This window comes from Temnothorax americanus, unplaced genomic scaffold (genome assembly GCF_048541705.1).
Source record: "Temnothorax americanus isolate GAGA-0224 unplaced genomic scaffold, ASM4854170v1 Scaffold16, whole genome shotgun sequence".
Lineage (NCBI taxonomy): Eukaryota > Metazoa > Arthropoda > Insecta > Hymenoptera > Formicidae > Temnothorax > Temnothorax americanus.
The window spans coordinates 1,553,633-1,579,496 of record NW_027509297.1 but is presented as its reverse complement, the minus strand read 5'-3'; the positions used below and the strand labels follow the sequence as shown (position 1 = coordinate 1,579,496).

At 33.5% G+C, this 25,864-nt stretch overlaps 4 protein-coding genes across 17 annotated transcripts in view; 1 reads left to right on the top strand and 3 right to left on the bottom strand.

Annotated features, from left to right (window-relative positions):
• Positions 1–1,417: 1,417 nt before the first annotated feature.
• Positions 1,418–14,840, bottom strand: LOC143895488 (patched domain-containing protein 3). Of its 6 annotated transcripts, none has more exons than XM_077402608.1 (10): positions 14,702–14,840; positions 12,779–12,960; positions 11,710–11,956; positions 11,519–11,592; positions 10,942–11,386; positions 10,165–10,410; positions 9,781–10,083; positions 3,531–4,098; positions 2,815–3,297; positions 1,418–1,880 (listed from the first exon to the last, which is right to left on the bottom strand). In XM_077402608.1, exons 2-10 carry the CDS (start codon positions 12,892–12,894, stop codon positions 1,504–1,506), a joined length of 2,859 nt encoding a protein of 952 aa, XP_077258734.1. In that variant the 5' UTR covers positions 12,895–12,960; positions 14,702–14,840; the 3' UTR covers positions 1,418–1,503. The 6 variants fall into 6 exon arrangements, with proteins under 6 accessions (XP_077258734.1, XP_077258735.1, XP_077258736.1 ...); XM_077402609.1 differs by lacking the exon at positions 14,702–14,840 and adding an exon at positions 13,028–13,464; XM_077402610.1 differs by lacking the exon at positions 14,702–14,840 and adding an exon at positions 13,065–13,464.
• Kair1d (Kainate-type ionotropic glutamate receptor subunit 1D) overlaps positions 13,809–25,864 on the top strand; it is a 386,506-nt gene continuing 374,450 nt past the window's right edge. The window contains exon 1 of the mRNA XM_077402624.1: positions 13,809–13,959. The gene's annotated coding sequence lies outside the window, so the exon portion shown is untranslated. The remainder of the gene's footprint in view (positions 13,960–25,864) is intronic.
• Positions 15,819–19,988, bottom strand: LOC143895498 (prostaglandin E synthase). 2 transcript variants are annotated; one of them, XM_077402661.1, is made up of 2 exons: positions 19,386–19,988; positions 15,819–16,286 (listed from the first exon to the last, which is right to left on the bottom strand). In XM_077402661.1, the coding sequence occupies exons 1-2, from the start codon at positions 19,518–19,520 to the stop codon at positions 15,915–15,917; spliced, it is 507 nt and encodes a 168-aa protein (XP_077258787.1). In that variant the 5' UTR covers positions 19,521–19,988; the 3' UTR covers positions 15,819–15,914. The 2 variants fall into 2 exon arrangements, with proteins under 2 accessions (XP_077258787.1, XP_077258788.1); XM_077402662.1 differs by lacking the exon at positions 15,819–16,286 and adding an exon at positions 16,403–16,492.
• LOC143895496 (PI-PLC X domain-containing protein 1) lies at positions 20,144–25,137 on the bottom strand. 8 transcript variants are annotated; one of them, XM_077402657.1, is made up of 7 exons: positions 24,990–25,137; positions 24,139–24,329; positions 23,177–23,359; positions 22,300–22,531; positions 21,609–21,962; positions 21,067–21,254; positions 20,144–20,906 (listed from the first exon to the last, which is right to left on the bottom strand). In XM_077402657.1, the coding sequence occupies exons 2-7, from the start codon at positions 24,185–24,187 to the stop codon at positions 20,545–20,547; spliced, it is 1,368 nt and encodes a 455-aa protein (XP_077258783.1). In that variant the 5' UTR covers positions 24,188–24,329; positions 24,990–25,137; the 3' UTR covers positions 20,144–20,544. The 8 variants fall into 8 exon arrangements, with proteins under 8 accessions (XP_077258783.1, XP_077258777.1, XP_077258778.1 ...); XM_077402651.1 differs by lacking the exon at positions 24,990–25,137 and adding an exon at positions 24,517–24,972 and having other exon boundaries at positions 24,139–24,342; XM_077402652.1 differs by lacking the exon at positions 24,990–25,137 and adding an exon at positions 24,517–24,972.

Below are 25,864 nucleotides of genomic sequence, written 5' to 3'. Positions count from 1 at the left end.
AGTTTACGTTGCACTTACAATAAAAGTTTAATAATAATAATTCGCATAATACTCTTGTCATAATACAAAAATTGTTTTTTGTATCCACCCTTATATTTACAAATTAATAATAAATATATCTTTAATATATAAATGAATAAAAATTATTTAATTTTAATCTAACGATGAAATTAAAACTATATTTTCAATAACACAAATAATAACTAATTTGCTTCTAATAGAATATGCAACTAATAAATTTAGAAATTCAACTACATTGGCAAAAGTTTCATTTTTTGTATTCTATTGCTTCAAATTTTATGTGAATTCATTCACTTTAACTTTCATTGTTTAATTATGAAAAAAATTACATAATTTTAATTAAATTTATATATACGTTTTTCCAATTTTTTTACTTATGGGAAAACTTTGTTTTTTATTTCTTTAATGAAAATTATATGCTTATAATTTAAAATTAAAATTATCTTTGTTAATACATTATCAGGTAATTCTTCAGTTTAGCTACAGCAGCACAAAAAACGATGAATTTAGGCTCATTCAAGAATTACCCTTTTTTTACTCAAACAAATACAAAATCACAATCACATATACGTTAATTAGCGTTCTAACAGTCGTTTGATGTTCGACACTTCTGACTTTCCGGACACAATCCAATATACTTACGTGATTCGTAAAAAACTGTCGATTGACAACTAAGGTAATTCTTCAGTTTAGCTACATCAGCACAAAAAACGATGAATTTAGGCTCATTCGACGCGTTTTTGCACGAAACGAAAGAATCTGGTAGAAAAAAGTGTCGCTCTGCCCCACGACGCGAGATATTAAACGTTAAAAGTTAAACAATTTGTAAAATTCGAACTTAACCAAGATGTAATAACTTAATCATCGTATCCAAGATGTAATAACTTAATATCGTCTTGATCAAATTGTGCATCCCCCTTTCCTCTTGTCGCCGTCAATCGGAAATCCGTCGGATTGAGGCCACAAGAGACGAAAGAAACAATTTGTGAAAAAGAAACAAAGGAGACGGGGTTGCAGGAACGAATAGCTGAACGAATGTTAGATGGATTGTGCAAGACTGAGCCGCACATTGTTATGTAATAAATATTAATTATGATTATACATAAAAGATAAACGCATCCAGTAAAACATGATTACGTTACGTTTATAATAGTCATGTTCCTTTCCGACCGATGATAATTGATAATAAATCTATATCAACCTTGCTACATTATTTTGTACTTGTATTTTAAATATTTCTTAATTTTTTAATCTTTATATATATATATATATATATATATATATACAAATTTATAAATAATGCCGTTTTTAAGTTATCAGACGTATTATTATCATTATTATTATTTTTTTTTTGTATAAATGTATGATTAATAGTGTAATAATAAAACAAATAGTGTAATAATTTTGTATGTTTATTAAACCAAAAATAAATATTATTGATAAAGAAGCATGACTGTCTGAACAATTGTCCATATTTCCGCTTCAATCTTCATCATCGGCCGCAGCAATGGCCTTCTCGGACATCGGTTGCGGTTGTTGTGTCACACGTAAACTCCGCGGCCCAATAGTGCTCAATATGACTGGCAACAGAATCAGCCCGTGCCAGAGCCCGAACATAATTACTAAAGAGAATATCCGGAAGAAAGCGACGAACACGTAGGACGTCGAAAAGGCCAGAAGCGAGACGGCGAGAAATGTTGAACCCGCGCCATATGCGACCGCTGCGCCGATGTGCCTGACCGCGGTTAATGTTCGGGTCCTGCGAGCATTATCGTCATCTTCTCGCGACTCAGCATTCAGGAAAGCGTGTGCGACGTGTGCCGCGTAATCCACACTTAAACCAACGGCCAGCTCGAGACCTGTGAAGAATTCTTATTGAATCGGGACAAAATTGTTTAATTAGCAAAGAAGTTTGTTTCTTCCATTGTTTAAATGATGTTATAAGAGAACTCGCTTTAATGTAACAAGAACTCGTGTGTATATGTATATATATATATATATATATATATATATATATATATATATATATTATGTACAGTTTAATAATATTATAATGGAAAGATATTTAATTTTTTAGCCTCACAAAGAATGAAATGAAAATTGAGAATGAAAATTTGCTCTCGGATTCGTACTTTGCACGCGATCTCGTGATCTTGTAATATAAATATCCTTTTATATTAGTCTTTATGCAGCGGAAATTCGTTGTCACAATGACAATAAAATTTTCCCTAGAATGGATGATGTTCGTAAAGAATTTACTCAATATGTTATAAAATTGAGACAATAGTTGCTTTCCATTTATACTAAAGTGATCTGAGTCACTCAGTTATGTGAGTATTTTATAATCAGGTAAGATATGATATTTTGTATTTACCTGCTTATTTTGGTGACAAAGCTATCACATAATAATACAGGTCCATAGTCCCACTTTCAATGTGAGTTTATTAGATTTATTAAAGCACATGGACTCGATTATGGATAAAAACTCAGTTGAATCTCACTTGCCAGCAATGCCAGCATGCAAAAAGAACGTGCATTTAACTGATTGTGAGTTATGACGTCACAATTGAGAATTATCTGAGTTTTGATGTAAATGGAAAGCAACTAATATTATGATTTATTTCAAATCAGAATTTTATTAAAAATTTTCTTTTCTATTTTACTAAATATCTTTCCTTTTTATTGTGTACGTACACATATATGCAAAAGATGTATATGTACATATTTATCTCTGGCATAAACAGATTAACAAAAACCACGAATGACGAAGTCAATGTAAAAAACTACACTCACCAATACAAGATACTACGTCTATCGTTTGTCCCCAGAAATACATATAGCCACAAACGTTTAGTAGCGTGAGAAGTATACAGAGTAAGATCCAACAACAAGTCTGCACTTCAGCGATGAGGAACGTTGTGGTACCCATAACGCAGATTAATGCCAAGATGATGTTTCGCGATACTTCTTGACCGATTAGTTTGTCGACAGTCCAAGGTCCAAACATTTTACTCCATACCGTTACGTATCCATGAATTTGCGCTTCGTTCGTTAAGAGTTTACTGTTATCCATCGCTGGAACCCATTCGTCAGGTCCTTTAAATCGTCTAAAGTTGAAGTCAATGGTTGCTGATATGATTCGTGGGGCATCCCTACCACATCTTAACTTCTCGTTGAAAAAGAAATTTCTCTGATATTTACCACCACCTCGACTAAAAAGAAATTTCGACAGATAGTGGTGGAATTCGTCTTCTGCAATCTTCGTAGTACTTAAATCTAACGAAAAGAAAAAAAAATATTCAATTAATTTACAAACTCAGTTAATTAATCGAACGATCTGTTTGTCTTAAAAGTTTTGTATGAAGTCCATTCTTCTCTAAATTTAAAAGTAAATTCTGAATATAAATTAATTCAAAATTTCAGAAACACATCTTCTTTAGAAATACATTAATATTTTTGTTTCTCCACTTTTAAGACGAACGACCGAAATAAATATTACGATAAATAACCTGTGGTATAATACGTTGACACGAATTTCGCAAAATCAATCGGCCAAGGTTCTATGGTTTGTATAAAAAACGCATTCTGTAAGCGTTCTGTCATAGATATTATCTTAGGAAGTTCAGAGGAGTAATTAATATCATCTCCCATAAGGACAAAGGCATTAAATCCTTGATCAGGAAATGCTTGATATCGGAGAGCTATATATTCGTTCAAGTACGATTCTTTCGGTAACAACCATGTTGGATCAAACCATTGTTGCAATCGAAGCAAACCGGTAATGCTTATAGACATTGTTACAAAAGTAATTAATACTATAATAATTTTCCCAGGCGTAGTCAATATTATCTTCGAATACAAAAAGTTTATAAATTTCCAGGAAATTGCACTGCTGATGTCTAATGGCTTGGGCGTAAAGTTTTCATGCACGATACATGGTAACATCCCATTTCTTTTCCGTTCTATTCTCCTAGCATCCAAGGTAAAGCAGGCAGTAAAAAATGTGATTTGTAATAAAAATGTCACAAATACGCCCACAGCAGCATAAATACAAAATGATTGAAGTGAAGGTAATATCTAAAAGAAAACGTCAGAGATTATAATGACGGTATCTTTTCGTAATCGTATTTCTATGTAAAGCAAAAAATACATAACATAAATCAAATGATCTAGCAATTGTTTCAGATACTTGAAACTAATTTATTTCAAACCAATAATATATGTACAGGGTGCCCCACAATTGTTGGTACTTTTTTCATATTTAGATAGAGCGAGCCAAACTGAGTCGAAAAGTCATGTACCATTTTACAATTTTCGCAATAGTTGACGAGTTATTAATGATTAAAAATCGACGTATTAGCCCGCCCACCGCCAAATCCAAGCGCGCGGCGAGATGCGGCCGCCCCGCAGTCGGCGCGCGGGCAGTTGTTTACTACAAGCGGCGATGATTACGCACGAACGGCGCGTAACGCCGGGCCCCTGTCCTAAGCGATGATATAGTTTCTCACCTTTTTTAAATAGAAATAAAATTTTCTAACAACATAGAAAATTTTTTTGTGCGTACGTATGTACATATGTGTGCACATGCATACACCAGGAAAATATCAATTCTACTGCTTAAAAAAGCGATTACTCAATTTACCTTTTTTTTTTAGTAAGTAACGGTTGTCTTTAAGCAAGAATATTTTCTTGATATTAGTCTTAAAATGTACAAATTTTAGAAAGAGTCTTTATTATGTACTCGAAAGAAGAATTTATACTTCTTCAAAGAACATAATAAAATTTTATCAAAGAAAAGTCAAAATAATAAATAAAATAATATGAGGACCCTCGAGATTAAAATAGGAGAAGGCTATGAGGGTCAGACGCAGATCACAATGCGTAATATCAGAAATAAGTGATTTATTCGTCGTTTTGATACATTACATCGATCCGTACGTTTCGGCTCAGTTTTGAGCCATCTAGGCTTCAGCGGTATAATAGTTACAGAAATTAAGTTACACGTTCTCCGTACCGTATGGTGAGTTTACTGATTCAAAGTATTAGAAACATAGACCAATTGACCCATATCTGTAAATTTGTTCAATTAATGTTGAGATATTAAAAAGATCCCTTAGGAAACTCACCATTTGGTCTAAAAAACGTGGAATACAGAGCCATGTATACATAATGAATACTCTCTGGCTGAGAAGACTTGACGATCTTTATCGACACGACACATGCACAGCAATGATATGAAAGGTCTTGCAAGAAGAGGCATGTCGTAGGTCAACACACCGGCGAGGATTATAACAAAGCACGATTTGACACCGTCTCAAAATGACACGGATTTTTTGCATCATGCATATGTCACGGTTTTGAGCAAATTGTAATCCATGCTCATGAACTTTGGTCGTTGGCAAATCGGGGTTTTACTATTGGTACATGCAATATTGTGACGGTGTCAAATCGTGCTTTGTTATAATCCTCGCCGGTGTGTTGACCTACGACATGCCTCTTCTTGCAAGACCTTTCATATTATTGTGTGTCGTCGACAAGATCGTCAAGTCTTCTCGCAGAGAGTAGATATTCATTATGTACGCATGGCTCTGTATTCCACGTTTTTCAGACCGAATGGTGAGTTTCCTAAAAGATCTTTTTTTAATATCTCAACATTAATTTTAAACAAATTTACAGATATGGATCAATTGGTCTATGTTTCTGATACTTTGAAGTAAACTCACCATACGGTACGGAGAACGTGTAATTAAACTTCTGTAACTACTGCTGAAGATGGCTCAAAGCTGAGCCGAAACGTACGGATCGATGTAATGTATCAAAACGACGAATAAATCAGTTATTTCTGATATTACGCACTGTGATCTGCGTCTGACCCTCATAGCCTTGACTTCTCCTATCAAAATAATTAGCAAATTGAATTTTTGTTTTAATTTTGTATTCTTAACTGAAGAATTGAATAATTAGAATGTAGAATATTATTTATTTTAAGTAATATTATCAAGAAAACATTTTTTGTAAAGATCATCGTTACTTAAAAGAAGAGAAAACTGAGTAATTGGTTTTCTTAGCACTAGAATGATATTTTTTTACGTGTGCGTATACGGCACGCCATTTTACTATTTAATATCATCATAAAAATTCTATCAAATTAAATCGATACTTAAAGAAAAGAAATTATTATTATGTCTAGACATACTTATAATTTATCGAATTATTATTAAGCTATAATTGAAAATGCAGAATTACAATTATGTCTAGAAAAAATATTAATTCTGAATTTATTTTACGTTATGACATAAACAATTTTCGGGAATTAAAAGTATGTACATAATTGTAATTCCCGAATTTTACTTATGTACGCAATTTTAATACTTGAATTTCTATTATGTACACACAATCGTAATTCTGGAATTACTTTTTTTCTTCTGGTAAGTAACGGGGTTCTTTAAGAAAGAATATTTTCTTGATAATAATCTTAAAATGTATTCATCACAAATTTTAGAGAAAGTCTTTATCATGTACTGGAAAAAAGAATTTATACTCCTTCAAAAAACATTATACCATTTTATCAAAGAAAAGTCAAAATAATAAGCAAATCAAATTTTTGTTTTAATTTTATATTTTTAATTGAATAGTTAAACAATTAGAATTTAGAATATTATTTGTTTTAAGTAAAGAGAGTGATGAGTGTATTTTAAGATTATTATAAAAATAAAATATTCTTTGCGAAGATGACCGTTAAAAGAAGGGAAATGGAGTAATTGGTTTTCTTAGTACTGGAATGATATTTTTTGCGCGTGAATTGTGCATGAATAGCAATCGCGATATAAGATCGCGAGCCAAAAAATAATTTTTTTTTCTGTGGCAAGAAAATGATAGAGCGCTATCATTTCCACACCACCTTGCGGTAGATAGCATGGCGCATTTTTTTTTAAGTAGTGTCCCCAGTAGGTTTAATCCACTTTATAAAAATATTTTAATGCAAGAACTGTTCGAAGTGCTCAAAAAATATCATTCCAGTGCTAAGAAAACCAATTACTCCATTTCCCTTCTTTTAACGGTCGCATCTTCGCAAAGAATATTTCATTTTTATAATAATCTTAAAATACACTCATCACTCTCTTTACTTAAAACAAATAATATTCTAAATTCTAATTGTTTAACTATTCAATTAAAAATATAAAATTAAAACAAAAATTTGATTTGCTTATTATTTTGACTTTTCTTTGATAAAATAGTATAATGTTTTTTGAAGGAGTATAAATTCTTTTTTCCAGTACATAATAAAGACTTTTCTAAAATTTGTAATGAATACATTTTAAGATTATTATCAAGAAAATATTCTTTCTTAAAGAACCCCGTTACTTACTAAAAGAAAAAAAGTAATTCCAGAATTACGATTGTGTTGTACATAATAGAAATTCAAGTATTAAAATTGCGTACATAAGTAAAATTCGGGAATTACAATTATGTACATAATTTTAATTCCCAAAAATTTTTTATGTCATAACGTAAAATAAATTCAGAATTAATATATTGTCTAGACATAATTGTAATTCTGCATTTTCAATTATAGCTTAATAATAATTCGATAAATTATAAGTATGTCTAGACATAATAATAATTTCTTTTCTTTAAGTATCGATTTAATTTGATAGAATTTTTATAATGATATTAAATAGTAAAATGGCGTGCCGTATACGCACACGTAAAAAAATATCATTTTAGTGCTAAGAAAACCAATTACTCAGTTTTCTCTTCTTTTAAGTAACGATGATCTTTACAAAAAATGTTTTCTTGATAATATTACTTAAAATAAATAATATTCTACATTCTAATTATTCAGTTCTTCAGTTAAGAATACAAAATTAAAACAAAAATTCAATTTGCTAATTATTTTGATAGGAGAAGTCAAGGCTATGAGGATCAGACGCAGATCACAGTGCGTAATATCAGAAATAACTGATTTATTCGTCGTTTTGATACATTACATCGATCCGTACGTTTCGGCTCAGCTTTGAGCCATCTTCAGCAGTAGTTACAGAAGTTAAGTTACACGTTCTCCGTACCGTATGGTGAGTTTACTGATTCAAAGTATCAGAAACATAGACCAATTGATCCATATCTGTAAATTTGTTTAATTAATGTTGAGATATTAAAAAGATCTTTTAAGAAACTCACCATTCGGTCTGAAAAACATGGAATACAGAGCCATGCGTACATAATGAGTATCTACTCTCTGCGAGAAGACTTGACGATCTTGTCGACACGACACACAATAATATGGAAGGTCTTGCAAGAAGAGGCATGTCGTAGGTCAACACACCGGCGAGGATTATAACAAAGCACGATTTGACACCGTCACAATATTGCATGTACCAATAGTAAATCCCCGATTTGCCAACGACCAAAGTTCATGAGCATGGATTACAATTTGCTCAAAACCGTGACATATGCATGATGCAAGAAAACCGTGTCATTTTGAGACGGTGTCAATCGTGCTTTGTTATAATCCTCGCCGGTGTGTTGACCTACGACATGCCTCTTCTTGCAAGACCTTTCATATCATTGCTGTGCATGTGTCGTGTCGATAAAGATCGTCAAGTCTTCTCAGCCAGAGAGTATTCATTATGTATACATGGCTCTGTATTCCACGTTTTTTAGACCAAATGGTGAGTTTCCTAAGGGATCTTTTTAATATCTCAACATTAATTGAACAAATTTACAGATATGGGTCAATTGGTCTATGTTTCTGATACTTTGAATCAGTAAACTCACCATACGGTACGGAGAACGTGTAACTTAATTTCTGTAACTATTATACCGCTGAAGCCTAGATGGCTCAAAACTGAGCCGAAACGTACGGATCGATGTAATGTATCAAAACGACGAATAAATCACTTATTTCTGATATTACGCATTGTGATCTGCGTCTGACCCTCATAGCCTTCTCCTATTTTAATCTCGAGGGTCCTCATATTATTTTATTTATTATTTTGACTTTTCTTTGATAAAATTTTATTATGTTCTTTAAAGGAGTATAAATTCTTCTTTCGAGTACATAATAAAGACTCTTTCTAAAATTTGTACATTTTAAGACTATTATCAAGAAAATATTCTTGCTTAAAGACAACCGTTACTTACTAAAAAAAAAGGTAAATTGAGTAATCGCTTTTTTAAGCAGTAGAATTGATATTTTCCTGGTGTATGCATGTGCACACATATGTACATACGTACGCACAAAAAAATTTTCTATGTTGTTAGAAAATTTTATTTCTATTTAAAAAAGGCGAGAAACTATCATCGCTTATAGGACAGGGGCCCGGCGTTACGCGCCGCTTGTAGTAAACAACTGCCCGCGCGCCGACCGCGGGGCGGCCGCATCTCGCCGCGCGCTTGGATTTGGCGGAGGGCGGGCTAATACGTCGATTTTTAATCATTAATAACTCGTCAACTATTGCGAAAATTGCAAAATGGTACATGACTTTTCGACTCAGTTTGGCTCGCTCTATCTAAATATGAAAAAAGTACCAACAATTGTGGGGCACCCTGTATAATTGTATTATTTTCGTGTAGAAATAAACAGAAAAAGATATAGTAAATATTTCATATATAAAGAAAATATTTCTAAAAAAATCTCGTATAAATTATTGTTCAGGATAAAAGCATTACCATTGCAATGACGAGACAAAAATAATTAATTACTTAACTAAAAATAATATTCATTTCATGAATACTCATAACGATTACTGTACATACTGTAGAAGCACCGATGATAAATGCCACGACATCGGTAAGTGAAGTAATACTGATAGCAGAACCGGCATGACCTAATGCAAGTCCAATTCTTTCTGTTAATGGCTTATTTAAATTTGATTCATCGGTATGTATCTGTTTCCAAGATGCATTAAGTACAAAAATATCGTCAATCCCTAAACCCAAGAGCATAAATGGTAATGACGTGTGCACTGGACCGTACGGAATTCCGATTAGAGAGCATATTCCCACCGCAAATATAAACGCAGCACCCACGCACAAAAGACCGGTACCAGTGAGACAAAACTGCGTAAAAATGAAAAACTTTCACTAAACAGAAGTACCAAATCACTCAACAATTGTTACTCTCGTAATAGTCATACGTACCCGCCATTCTACCCAATTCTGATTTGACAAAATCGTTAAGACGTACAAAAACATTAATGCACTTCCTATAACCAATTTATCCATATCTTGAAATATGGACGTTTCAGAAATATCTCCGAAACTTCTACCAGCTTCGTAATAAAGCTTCAAGGAATCATTTATATTTCTCTCGCTTTTCAGTTGGTTCGAAAGATTCATTACATTTTCTAGGTAAGCTGATTCCCATTTCAATACGTCCTCTGTTGCCTAGATATATAGATGACTGGTTTTTATTCTAAGTTAATTATTATTTGTTCATTATATGAATGAGGTTTAATATTATGGATTAAAATAAAATTCTGAGTAATTTGCAAATATAATAAAGACTATTATATTTTAACTGATAATAAAAATAACAATCTCATAAATCAAGGAAAACTTTTAATATTACTACAATAGAAATATATGTAATGTATTAAGTAATGAGATATATAGATACCGAGATCAAAATAAAAATGACGATCTTCTGATAATTTCAGTATTATATGTTATACGATAAAATTATCTTCGTACAATTGCATGATGAGCTGTGATAATGAAAGGCCTAAATCATATTAAAAGCATACAAATAAAGTTTTATATATTTCCTTTTTTCTTTTTTAAATCTAATTTCTAATTACTTTCACTAATATAAAGCTTAATTTATGATAAACTTCAAGATATTATAGGACATTCATTCAATATATTAAAACAGTGATTAAGAAGCATGACTTAGGCCTTGATATGAACTCACCTTACCCAATCAGCAGTCCCCGCATTATTTCCAATTTTATCCATGTCTACATCGAGAAAACTAACATGAACCATCATATCAGTTCTTATGGCAGCCGCAGCAATGATTCTACCTCTCTCATCTAGAGTTACGTCTCCCAGAAGCTCACTGAAGTTCATGGGGTGGCCCAATCTGGGACTCACTTTTACCGTATTTATCTTTGTGATAATTTCTTCTGTGGAATCTTTCTCAATTTTGTCGCTATCAAAATCCCATAAATCCAAAATACTAAACAAAAGGCAACTCATAGGTAAACTCTCGATTATACTGCAATACGTATTACTATCGACATGAATGGACGGCTCAAATGTTTGATTAACATTAGAAGTGTGATCGTCATCGAAAAAACTGTCTTCCAATAGAGAACTTTGTCTCTTCTGTCTGTAGAGAGAACCAGAAATAGCAGGAACTCTGTAAACAGACATTACCTTGGTACATATAATTAATCATTTTTCCGCTTTTTGTAAAACTTTTTTGTATAAAAGACCATGTTAGATATTTAATAAAAATTAATTTTCTAATGAGAATTTTTTTTATGCTTACCTCATACAAACATCTGTCCAAGAAATGTTCTCGGGTGTCCGAGTAGTCATCATTTGTTTAGTGATTTCATTTAACTGCAACACAGATGATTAAAAAATATTCTCTGCAGTACTGACAGTTCGCTATAATCAATCGGATGAGAATTTATAATCGTCAAGTAAGACAAATCACCTATTGTATTAAATAATTACCTTAATAAGCGTTTGCTGTTCTAAGAGATTATCGCCAGTTAGAATAAACGTTTCAATTCGCAGAGCCTCCGAGTAGTGCGACATCAGCCATTCGGTATCACTCACGAAGTCAGAATCCGGTGGTACCCAAAGCCTGAGGGGATTCTTTTCCTGACGGAAACGAAACAGGCCTGAGAGACAGACTAGCACTACCACGAGACATCCGAGCATACACCTGTACGGCTTTTGGGCGATGTGCACTCCAAGCCTGCTCAAAGACGACGGCGTTGCACCGTTGTTAGACTGTTCGTCACGGCACCCAGACAGCACCGTGTCCAAAATCGGGACGTAAAACGTCTTGTGTCCATTTCTACCAAAAATTAACTTTAATCCCTGTTTAACTTCTTTGCTTCTTATCTTTTTCTAGTTCTAAAAATTAGAGAAAGATAAAAAGTAAGTTAAACTAAGATTAAAGTTAATCTACATTGATAGAAATGGCCATTAAAGATACATCTTTAAGACACCTCGTGGTATGACGTCTAAAAGACGTCTTACATCCCGACTTTGGATATGCGTGCTGTCTGGGGTGTCAGCTCGTTGAAACCCAGAGTATTAGTTACATATTATTACATCTACGTTACAATTTCTCACTCGACAATGTAAATGTACTACAATGTTAAATGTAATATAACACACGTTGTTGAGTGCAAAATTATATAAAAATGTACCCTGGTGGAAAAACGTCTCAGAATTTTTCATATTATCTGAATTTCTATAAAAGTTTTCAGACTTTCTCAGAGTACGTGCTCAGAATTTTTCAGATCTTTTTATACGAATTGGAACGTTTTTCAGAAAAACAGACAAAATAATAATAAAATACTTTTAGATTTCTCTGCCAATACATCTTTGTAAAAATCTGAGTACTTAAATATGAAAAAGTATGTGCAATTTATCAGAAATTTTCATACATACAAATACTGAAATATTCCGAAAATCGTTCCCCAAAAATATAAAAAATGTTTTCACTAGGGTAATGATAACTTAATGCTCTGTGCGTTGACTGGAAAAGATTCCGAGGCAAGGCACTTACCGATAAAAAAAATGTTCCACCGTCTTGGATATGCGTTCTGGTAGGGTGTACCAAAATCTACGGCACACCAGCTTCTTGACACGAACCTCGTGCAGCTCCAGTTCCTCCTTGATCATGATGAGAGAAGATCGCGGGCGCGTTATCCGGCGTAGCGACTAGTCGGTGCGATTGAAATCGCTCGTCTGAAAGGACAATTGGCACTTTGAAATCGCCGCGCGCCGCGCCGGATGACTAATCGCTATTAATTACTGTTCTCCTGTATAACATCACATCGCGAATCTCGTACGTCATACGTAACTGCGGACTGCGGTCCGCGATGCTCGAAGATTAAATATATCCAGCGGCGCCGGCGGCGCGGTATAACCTCCAAACGGAGCGGTGGGAGCACGCGCGTTTCTAGGAAAAAAAAAAAAAAAAAAAAAAAAAAAAAAACCCGTATCGCGATAAATCGTGGAAATCAGCCAATAACGCGCTTCCGCGAACGTGTGCTCCACGCGGGCACACGAAGCATTCTGAGATGTTCAACAGTAACGTCAGTAATATTTCACATTGTTATTCACTGTGCGGCAAGGCCTATTACGTCTGCGCATTAGTATGCGCGGTTGGTCGATTGTTAAAGTGGCAGGGGCGGCAGGGGTACGCAACAAAAAACTGGGTCGGCAAGCGTCTGTTTATCTTCCCACACTTGTGCGCAATCTTATTTCCTTCTTGCACGTACGCACCGACGATATACGCGTATTTTTCCTTGAGAACACGTTTGCATTTTTTTGGCCACATTTCTTCCTGTTGATCTCACACTCGGCTCAAAGTCCTGCTAAAGCTAAATATGTATATTAAAAATGACATTCTCCGCCGGATTGAAAAACACACAAAAAAAAAAAACCGGTCGGGACCCAACAGGCGACTCGAGTTGAGCATCCCTGCGCAGCAGCGTGGCGCGCGACGCGCATCACGGCCCGCGCATACACACGTCATTTCAATCGGTTTGAATATTCGCGTCGCGATTCCGTCGCGCGCGTTCGGAAGCTGCAAGACCAAAAACTCGCCTTGGATAAGCGTGTTGCTCGAGTGCTTGCTCAACGAAACGTGCATGTACGTGTGAAACTGAGTTATCGTCGCTGTATCGAGCCAATTAGTATCGGGACTGATCCATCATGAGTCGTGCATTTTTAATAACCGAGGTACGTGATAGCGATAAATCGTTTATCAAGAGTGCTATAATATTGTGGCAGATATAATATGCGCAAGGCAATATATGTGTACGTGATGGTTATGTAAAAAAGTAATAAGTATGAGACTTGGCAATGTATTTTGTGAGATAAATATTTTAAATATCAAAGACGTCTCTCTTACATACCTGTATCAGATCAGAGAGATCTCATTTATATACACACATATAATAATATACACAGATATATATATATATATATATATATATATATATATATATAAACATATTCGAAATCTGCGCGACAGAGTAGATATCCGATAGATTAGTTTTTCTTTATATTGAATAATAAAAAGAGAGTAGAGTTTTTTCATGGACGAAATGGCCAAATTTTTTTAAATCTAAAAAGGATTACTAATAATGGGATATGTGATAAATACACTGAAAAATCGAAACGAATTCGAAGTGATACAAAGTCGAGCAAAGTTTCGGCATATCTTAATTATACATATACACTATATCGATATCGGAATTCTTCAGAATGTTTTATCAGCACAACAACCCGATAACAATTAAAAGAAAAATCGTGCACATGCAGTGTCAAAGGTTAAAAATTATATAACCGTTACATTGATGTATAACGCATATAAACATAAAAAATCAATCATTCTACAGCCAAGAAAAGCACTTACTTACTTATTTTATATTTCACTTCTTATAAATAAGTTTTCTTAAAACAAAGAATATTTTCTTACTAATATGTAATAGGCTGGGGTCAGGACTCGAGCAACAGGCACGGCAGTAGTTTAGAAACGCTCTTTACTCGGCTCTGCGCTTTCGATACACGTCTGTTCGCGCTCGTTGCGTAACAATGACTGGCAACCTATATAAACGGGAGCCACTTATTGGGCCTTGTATCCTCAAGCTATAGTATTACGCCTTCATTAGCTACTATCATAAATAGTTTTCATATATCTTGACACAAAAGTCAAGAATATTGTTTTGAGTAAATGTAATTTTTACAATAGAAATACAATAAAACTAATATCAGTATATAAGTGAAAGAGGTTACGTAAAATCGTAATATTCCTCTCTCTCTCTCTCTCTCTCTCTCTCTCTCTCTTTCTCTCTCTTTCTCTCATCGAATGACTCTCCACCTGCCATTGGAGACTCTAAGATATATCATACTATTATATAAAACCCGACTGTTTGTCTGTCCGTCCATCCGTCCGTCCGTCCGTCCGTCCGTCCGTCCGTCCGTCTGTCCGCGAACTACTCATTCGTTAGTGGACCGAATTTTTATCAAGGGTACATGAAATAGGGGTAGAATTTCCCGGGTAGTGCTATAGGGTGTATAGTTTTTCGTTACCGATTTTCTGAAAACCGGTTTTTTTAATTTCTTTAATTTTTTGGGAAATAATCGATGGAATTTCAAAGAATTGTATATAAAACGGGGGTAGAATTTTCCGACGAGTGCTATAAAGTGTATAATTTTTCGTTACCGATCTTTTTGGAAGCCGGTATTAGAATTTTTTCCAATTTTTTGGAAATTAATTGGACCAATTTTCAAAAAAGTTATGCTCCCCGAGAACCCACTTACCGAGTTTCAAGGCGCCAGTCCCTTTCCGGCCATTATGTGAAAAAATTAAACTGTTTATAATTTTATAATTGATATTTCAAAGCTTGAAACTTTGAAACACTTTCATAAATTTTTTCAGATTTTTTGCAGCCCTTTAACACTTAAAAAAAAAACGTTAGGACAAAAACGACCCAGGTTTGCGGGGTAAAGGTGCCAAAAAAACGTTTGCGGGGCAAGGGTTAAAATAAACGTTTGAACCAATTGGGTATAGTACAGAGTAAATAAATCAAATGTCTCGTTAGATGCATTTATTTTTCTGCAAAGATTTTTTATATATAGCACACAATATATTAATATCACAATTTTTTTTTTCATTTTTGCTCTCTTCACTAGATCAGCTGATTTATGATAGAAATAGAATATCTTACTGCAGCAATTGTGCATATATAAGTCAGAATGCAATACAATGTTACGTATAAGGAAAGTTTCCAAAAAACAGACATTCGTAAAAGCTGCATATAAACCAGTGTATACAATATACTGGCTAGTGCAAAGGCTGGTATTAAGATCTTGACCGTAGAATTGCATGTCTCGACATGCAACCACAGCGGCGTAAAAACCATAAAAGGAAGTACAGTTTCGACGTCGTTCCGATGAGCATTCCGTATACGAATCACGTCAGGATGGCCATCGCCAGTTGGGCATAAAATTATGTCCGGTTTTTTTGTCATCCACATCCTATCCTCTTCGCTGTGAATTACCTGTGCAATCAGTCAAATCGCAAACAAGTCGATTAAATTGGAACATCAATTTTAACTGATTCGTATAAATAATAAAATTTTTCGTGTAAAATGAAAAAAAAATTGAATTTACTTGTTCATACTTTTACACATTTCTATGACTGTCATTTAATAAGGAAGAAAAAGATCGTGGAACAAGCTTGAAGAAACTGCCGGTAAAAATTTATCTGGAACAAAAGTTTCATTTGTCATTTTATTTGAGAGTTTTACAACGAAAGAAAGAGATTTAATTGACTGGTACACGCTTGAAAGCATGTATTTCATGCACCAGACTCTCAAACATTGATAAGTCTTTTAATTGATAAATCTTATTTAAAAAATAAGTTTTTTCTATATAAAATATTGCTCTACTTTTTCTTTTATTGATGAATAATAAAATGAAAACAAAAAATGGGATAACTGATCCAAGGATTGATTTTACTCTTTCAATGTAAATTCGAGCAGCAAAAAAAACTTATTATACATATTGGAAGACATCCTCTATGTATTGCCTAAGTTTCATAATTTTTTTATTTCCAAGTTGAGAATCTTTCGTTGTAAAAAAAATATCAGCATATTGCACATTTTATAAACTCGAATTATGCTGATGTTTGATAACACTTTTGTTCGTCTCCAACCATAATAACGTGAATGATAGTCGACACATTCGTTTCGTATTTCGGGCACATTTCACATTCAAATGAAAATATCGCATGTGAATAAATATCAAAAGATATGATCATTATTATCTTATCATGATTATTTTAAAATTTAATGGTAATGTAACTGGATAATTTGCAATTTACAATTTTAATTAACCATATCTCTCGATAAACTGCAATTAATTACATCATTAGTTAAATCCAATGTAAATGAATTAAATAATATTTTTTCCGCTTACTAATTCTTTTAATAATTAAAAATAATTGAAAAATAATATATTGTTTATAAAAACAATATTTTTCAATTCATTTTTCTCACTTATTAATTAGAATCCTTATAGAAAAATACATTACGCTATGTGTACGCGTATCAATGTATTTAGAAATAAGAATCATATATATTTACAAATTAATAATAAATATATCTTTAATATATAAATGAATAAAAATTACTTAATTTTAATCTAACGATGAAATTAAAACTATATTTTCAATAACATAAATAATAACTAATTTGCTTCTAATAGAATATGCAACAAACAAATTTAAAAATTCAACCACATTGGCAAAAGTTTCATTTTTTGTATTCTATTGCTTCAAATTTTATGTGAATTTATTCACTTTAACTTTCATTGTTTAATTATGAAAAAAATTACATAATTTTAATTAAATTTATATATACGTTTTTCCAATTTTTACTTATAGGAAAACTTTGTTTTTTATTTCCTTAATGAAAATTATATGCTTATAATTTAAAATTAAAATTATCTTTAGTAATACATTATTGTAACTACCTGTGTATTGAAAATGCCGATGTATTGTTAAACAGTTTTTGCAATCAACATATTCGACAGTAATTAGTTGTCAATCGACAGTTGTTTACGAATCACGTAATATTGGATTGCGTCCGGAAAGTCAGAAGTGTCGAACATCAAACGACTGTTACAACGCTAATTAACGTATGTGCGATTGTGATTTTCGATACTCGTAATCTCTATGTTTACTCCAGTATTACTATTTAATTATTCCAAGTGTCCCCTGATGTGTAGTTTTCATCAGAACGAATTATCGCGCCATTAACGAATATCAGAAACGTTGAATCTCACAATCAGTCGAGCGAATAACTTTGTAATTATCGTTTTATTAACGAACTATTATACTATTAGAAATGCCGAATAAAGTTCGCGCACTCGACAAATTTTTTACGCCACATTTATATGATTGAAAAAGTATGCGTATATAAATAAAATATCGATGTACACTATTATAACTTTAAAAAATGCCGGGAATGCTGAATCGAGATAAGCGTTAATTGACGTAATCACAACAAATTGTTTCCTCGTACTAACAGTATTCTCGTAAACCATTTTTTTCAATAAATATTAATTATAACGTTATATGCCAATAACAAGGCAATGAAGCCCGTAGCTGATAAATGCATTTATTTTATGTATGCCCGAATAATACAAGTTTACTTAATATTTGATATTGCTGCGCTTTATCATTTTCAAAGAAAATAAGAAAATATGTCAACATGATAAAACAATAGAGGATTTGGTACATTAAATTAAACCATATGCAAACATATAATTAATAAGGAATTATATAAATGGTAAATTTATGCCAATCTGCTTTAATTTCACATTTTATAAATTTAATATTGTATTTGATTGTATAGTATTGATTTAATAACTATATGTATCTATATTTATTTTCTTAATGCGTTAATAACTTTTATATATAATATTTAAACAACATGAATCTTAATTTAAATTATTAAGATTCATGTTAATAAAAAATTGATTTTGTATTTGTTTGAGTAAAAAAAGTGCATAATATATAAAAATAGCACATGATATAAGATACTTACTTAAAATAATGTTCTATTTTAAGAAAATATTTGTTTAAATAATATGTGGCATTAGATTGCGTTTAGCTATAACACATAACAGCGTAATAAGAAGATAACACATTAACTGGTGAGTCAATTTATTCATTGTACATGCATAACTGGATTTATTGTAACAGTAATAGTTACGAAGATTTGATTATTATCATCTTATAATAGTTTTCCGGTAAACATCATTCAAGATTGATTGAAATTTTAACGATTTTCTTTTCTTTTCGACATCTGCGTATGAAAAGAAACAGAAAATCTATCATGTTTATAAAATAGCTCTGTGATACGCCTCGTTATTGCTGGGATAAACTTTTACAAATTTTTTTTGGTTATGTATGATGATAACGCAGATGATAACGCTGAAAACGCGCGCAATTATTATACTCTACTTCGTATTGACGTTTTCATCGCATTACTATCTACAAACGTTCTTATAGTGTTCTTACGAAAGTCAGATAATTAGACAAACATATACATTTAACAAGGAAAAGATGCAAAAAAAACGTGCGAAAATTTTACCTGTTCTCTCACTCGGATCTGCCCAGTGTACCACGTCAGCAACATCATCTTCAGCACGAGCACGCACGACCACCAAGCGTATATAGACCACCATAGCTCGTCTTTCGTCTCGTTTGCAGTCGCGTTCGCTAGCATTGTCCCTGGCGCGACCTTATCTGCTTCTCTCCGCGTTCACGGCGAACGCCGACGCGTTACTGGCTATATGTATCTACTGAATCTACTCTTGTCTCTTGTCTGAACTGGTGAGGGCTATTAGCAAGTCAAATGCATGAAACGCCGGTGAGGGGTAATCTGATGCGCGAGGTAGTCGAGCGGGAAGGTTTAAACACGAGCATTTACATCGCGAGACTCATGACTTTAAATTAAAGTAATACATGGATTGTAAAATATGTGATTTGCTATTAGCTGCAACGTTATATCGACAAAAATAGATATAGTCTTGTTTAATATAAAAACATAGATAAGTCTGAAAAGTTTGAATCTTGAAAAAGCCATGTGGTCTTGAGACTAAATTTTTTAATCTAAGATTTTCAACAATTTTTATATCAAAAGACAACGAAGATACTTAAATCACGAAAAATGATAGGAAAGACACTTAAGGGAAATTATGGTTTTCACAAAAGAAACTTATGTATCTTAACTGAATAGCATAACCATGCATTGCGGTAATTTTATTTGTATTTCTATGGAATGGAGAATTTTCTCGCGAATTTAAAACCTCACATATTTACTTATATTTGAATAAATGTAAATAGGAATGTTGAAATATTTATTACATTTATTATTGTATGATACTATAGTATTTCTAAAACCTTTAACATTTGTCGTTACAATCTGTCACTAAAAATTTGCAAACTGAAATTGTTTAACTAGATTGTATTATTATTGTTTACACAAAGTTTTATTGCAATTGCAACAATATTGTACATTAAATAGATGAGTTAGTTTCTTACATTTTTTATGTGAAATTCATACAACTGAATAATCTCACGCGTAAATATCAATTCATATTATACACTATTCCAGCTTTATTAAGATTCATGAAAGTTTGATTGTGAAGTTATTGTTTCACTTTGCCATAATATTCTTTTGCCATTTTCAAAACAAGGAACAAATTTGTCAAGGGAATTATTATCAAGGGAATTCTATTATATACGAACTATAAACGCCATTGCGCGATATTACTTTTCTTTATGTTCGACATTCTCGATACCCAGATCAGATCATTTCCGAGAAAAAAATCTGTGGCGACGATATTCGTTTCCTTCCACCACTCCTCTTGGAACTTGACAGTGAGATTTCGATTAACGGAATCGGCCATCTGCCGAAGTCCGCCAGACGGATTGAAAAAAAAGTCTAATGGGAACGGCGTCAATTCCGCCATTACTGCCCATAATGGATTTTGGCTATTCCTACGTTTCTTTGATCCCAAAATTTCTTCGTCCAAATACTCGAACAAACCTTCCACGGTTTGCTGATTGCCCCATACCTGCGTCAAAGGCGGCCACAACCAATCGTATTCTGAATTTAAAAAAATTTAACGGAGATTATTACAAACGATTACTAGCTAGAAGGTTTTAAAGAATTTTAACGAATTAAACTTGCGAATTGTAAGATAACGAATAAATTGGTAGATATTGACAAATTAAAAAAAATTGCAAAACAAAGAAAGATGTTTTACCGTTTACTGTGTGCTTGTCACCATAACAAATAATTAATCTTTTGCCGCCGGTCCAAATATCATTTAACGTCGGCCCTAGACCTTCGATTCCTCTGTCCGGCTTCAGGATTAAATTTTCGAATTCTCGATGTAAAATAGTTAGCAACTTCCTATGCCTATTTGGCCTACCTTCGAAGCCCACAGGAAATCTGTTTATCATAATTCTTACGTTAATTATTATTACAGATTTTGAATATATTTTGGAGTATACTTATATTAATAACTTTTTTCTTTTTTGTGACAAATAACGTTTAATATGGCAACACATATTCAAACATATAAGAGAAATGTTTTTTACTTTTTAATACATTAATGAATATTAAAAGTTAACTAAATTAATTGAGTGAGTTAGTAATGAATTATGTTATATATTTTGCAATTCTCTCGTAATGTAATTTTTTTATGTTTTTCCGATTTTTACGGCCATTAACACGCATATAATTTTCAATAAACGCGTGAATTTGAAACGTACAACGCTATATATTGGATATAGCGCGACTCACCTATGAAAGTCCATAATGACAACTTCACCCCTCGCTACATCCAAAAAGTCTCTTACATCCTTTAAGATCTCCGAAAGAGGTGTAATGCGAATGACGTCGTGGTTGACCCAGAATCTATTGATATGATTCCCGTCCTCGTCAAGTGCGGTGCCATTCGGTATCGATGGATAATATCCAACTCTAATATCCAGATATCTTATACCGTGCACCAGCTGCGTCCAAACGTCACGATCTTGTGTCAGCAAATACCGCTGAAAAGCATCGCGGCGCGTCAGATCACCGTGCTTGTAACAGCCAGAATTGTGTGTCCCAGGTATCATCAAGCTGCCGATAGGTAGCATGCCAATTTCTCTCCTTTAACAATACAAAGAAACATTTTAACAGCAGTCAATTGCTATAAAAAATTGCTTATGAATATTCCCGGTCTGTCAGATTTGTAATAGTAAAAAATAATTGCAAACAACACGTTTGTGTTACACGTGTAGTATTAAAGACTTTTTGTATCACAGATCTTTCGCAATTTTTTGAATTTTCATAAGTATCGCCTGACATTTATGTCGCTTGATTTATTCTTTTTGTAACATACTTATGAACGTTCTAAAATGTTTTGGGGTTAAAAGGGTAAATTATTTTCGAATTAAAAGTGATACTTTAATTCGAAGTTTTAAAGACGTGTAAAGAATTATAGTACCTCAAATCGTACATCCAAGTCGGCCAAATTTGCAGACAAGACATGGAAAACATGTGACCATCTTTGTAAAGAATTGCATAATAATCGAGACAGTGCGATCCTGGAAGAGTCGCCCCATCTTTTGTGTCCCACCCTCCTGGAAGCGGCGGACGACCCACCGTAATATTCGTCCTGTAATATCCCCGAGGACGTTGTAAGGAAGTCAAGATCAGTTCAGGCTTGATCATTTTGTCTGGAACAAATGGGAGCCGTGGTTGCGCCGACAAATTTTTCGGTATTCAAAGTTCGATAGCTTTACGGTGAGAAAATGTGATGAGGGATGGATGCGTTCGATTTCACGACAATTCATTCTGTAAGATAAATCGGATTGGAAACGATTCAAAACTATCGGGGGGATTCATTTCGAATGGATCAATGTTTTCAAATTGAATGCGATAGGCGGAAGAGAGAGACTTAGCGAACAAGTTTTAACGGGGGGGACTCGAAGCGTTTCAATGCGCATAAGCTGGTGATCTGTACTAAGCGATCAATGAAACACGAAAGCAAAATGAACTTTTAAAACTTTGTTGATGGAATTTCTACATAAGAATAAATATATAGAAGACTTTTAAGTAAAACAAATTTATCTGCAGTTATTACAAATTACTGTCATGCCATATGTCTTGTGTTTTGTAACAAATCATAACGATAAATATTGTAATCTTGATTTAATACAATAATTAATATGTAAATAAAATAATTATAAATTTATAAGTAAAAAAATCGCACGGACTTATTGGCCAACCTAATAGAAGATACGCGTTAATTTTTCGAGTCTAACTGCTATCTCTGGCAGCGGAATACGGTATACACAAGAGAATAAAACAAAATTTATTACTATGTGCTGCTAACGGGTCAGCAGTGAACACCTTGATCTGGGTATCTGAATATCTTGTGCCCGCCGAACAATCGAATTCCCAATTTACTTCTAATTCGGCATCGACCACCTTATCGCTCGCAGCGATTGGTCTCCACAAAGAGGAAACCGTGACCCACACTTTTCCGCACTGCCCTGCCAATGCTGAAAGCAAAAACAGGAAGATAAATTGAGAAATAGAATACAATAATTAATAGAAAAGGAACAAATTTATATCTTAAATCGTCATGCCAGAAAAATTAGTTATTCACGCTTTTCAAATTACACATAGAAAGAACAGTTTTGCTGAAGTATTTAAAAATTTGGCTAGATTCAGATCTGAAAATAATTTTACTATAGTTAATAATTATATAGAGCGTTTAAGCAAGACGATAATGCTGTAAAAAATTTTGACATTCTAGCAATCAGCTCGAGCTTCTGCGTAATTATTTTTAAATTCCAACAAAATTATTTTCAGATCTGTATCTATATCTCTAATCTAGATAAATGTTTACATCAGCAAAACCGTTTTTTACGTTTGCAAGTTTATTTTGATTTTACCAGGACATTATGATTTATACTAATTGCAAGTATATATCGCTTATAGTAAAAAAGAAAAAAAATACATACAAATATGCAGAAATGCAAAATTATATAAATATCAGCAATATTTATCTTTATATTTTTTTACCCTTTTTGTATTTGAACGAAATGTTTGAACCAAAATTAGTGTATTAACTGCCCCGGTACTGCGAAAAAATATTTGCTTTTTATTCGTATATTTACATAACGTAACGATTTACTTTCGATAATATTCAGTTTTTTTTTTAGATTATTTAAAAATATTTGCTTTAAACATGTTATTTTGCATTTCCAGCAAAATAATAAAAATTGTGCTAAAAAAACCTTGTGTAACCTAAACGCAATAGTTAATTTATTCTCACCAACGTCGCAGAAGACATGGAGAATCAGCACAATAATTCCCTTCAGCATGATTGAAACGATGAGATTTCGTTCAAAATTATTTATCTACAGTATCTAATTTTCTGATGTCAGCAAATATTGTGCAATCGTATGTTAGTCAAACAGTTTCTGATTTCTTCGAGCATAACGGATACAAAAGTCTTCAGATTGTCTGAAATTCACAACTTGTTCACGCAACAATGTTGCCTTCATTAAATAATGATAAATAAATCTTCACTTTTATAGAGTCAAGAGTATTTTCTACATAAACGTTGCATCAAGGATTGATAAAGAAAACAATAAAAGATACAGAAATGTTGAAAAAACTTTCGTAGGGAAATATATCTTCATTTTTGTACTTTTGGCTGAAGTTTAAGCAGCAGTGAAATTTGTTATCAGATGTATCTACGTATTATTAGTAAAACCGCCACATTTTCATCGAAAAGTACTAAAAATTCGTCTTGTTTTCTCTGCGAGCGAATAATTACCCTATATACAAGCGCGTGTATATAGTTTTAGAAATATAATCCCCCGCGTTCGGGAACGCGCGATGACGACCGGTGTTTACGATTACGATCTACGTTTGATTTCCGTCACGCGCAAGAGAATCTCTCGATCAGGTCAAACATTATCGTCACATCGATAAACTCACGGAAACGCCGCGCGGAATGGAAATCGTACGTAAAACGAATTCAGATGCCGACTGCTAACGACGCACACAGTGATCCTCAGCTGAGTCAACCCGACAACCAAACGATAGGCAGTCGAACGAACTACTATCCGGTAACCGGAGTAGTCTAATGTAGAACCCGCTTATGGAACATTCAAGTACATTGTGCTTCCATCCTTCCGTCACTTCCTCGGACGCGTCAATTGAACGCGAGGAGGGAACCCAGTTACTCTCGTTGGTTTTCCTTCTCTCTTCGCCCTATACGTCCGCCTCTCCATCACCATTGACTATCGGCTACGTGCGGCTACACTCGGGGTCGGACCCGGCCCGGCCCGTTAAATACCATTTCCTGCATACGCCGTCGCGGAATATATAGTTTCGAGGGAGAACCGGCGCGATATGGATGCGAACTCGACCGACCGATCGGTGGAGGTTGGGAGAACGGATTCAGTTTCTACATTGAATTATCGCCCTCGTGTATCGTGCGCAGAGGGGACATGCACTGCACGTCAGGAGGGAACGCGTCGTGAGAGCAAAACAGATTAATCGTTACGTATAGATCGGGGCTGCAGATCGCGATTTATCGATGACACCTTAGGGCATTTTATGATACGTAGGACTACATTTTGTTGGGCTAGATCGCGATCGTGAGTACGTTACAAATCGCGTTTGTATGTTGGCTCCGCGCCGCAATACAACAATGAATAATTTGTAAACGTTACTCATAGAATTTATTCGATGAAGATATCAAGAAGATATGAGAAGCTATATCGCATCTCATGCCAAATTTACGCGCAGCGAAGTCGCGTAAATGTAAAACGTTGGTAAGACACACAGGATGGTTCAACCTTTTATCTTTAAAAATACATAATCCTGACTAAATTCTGAAACAACTTTTTATCTTGCAAAACTTTGTCCGTAAAAAAAAACATAATTGCTTATAATTTAAAGTAAATTATGTTTTCTTTACATCAATGACATCAATTGATTCATCTCGTTATTCTGTACATAAAAATATTAGATAAAAAGATATATGG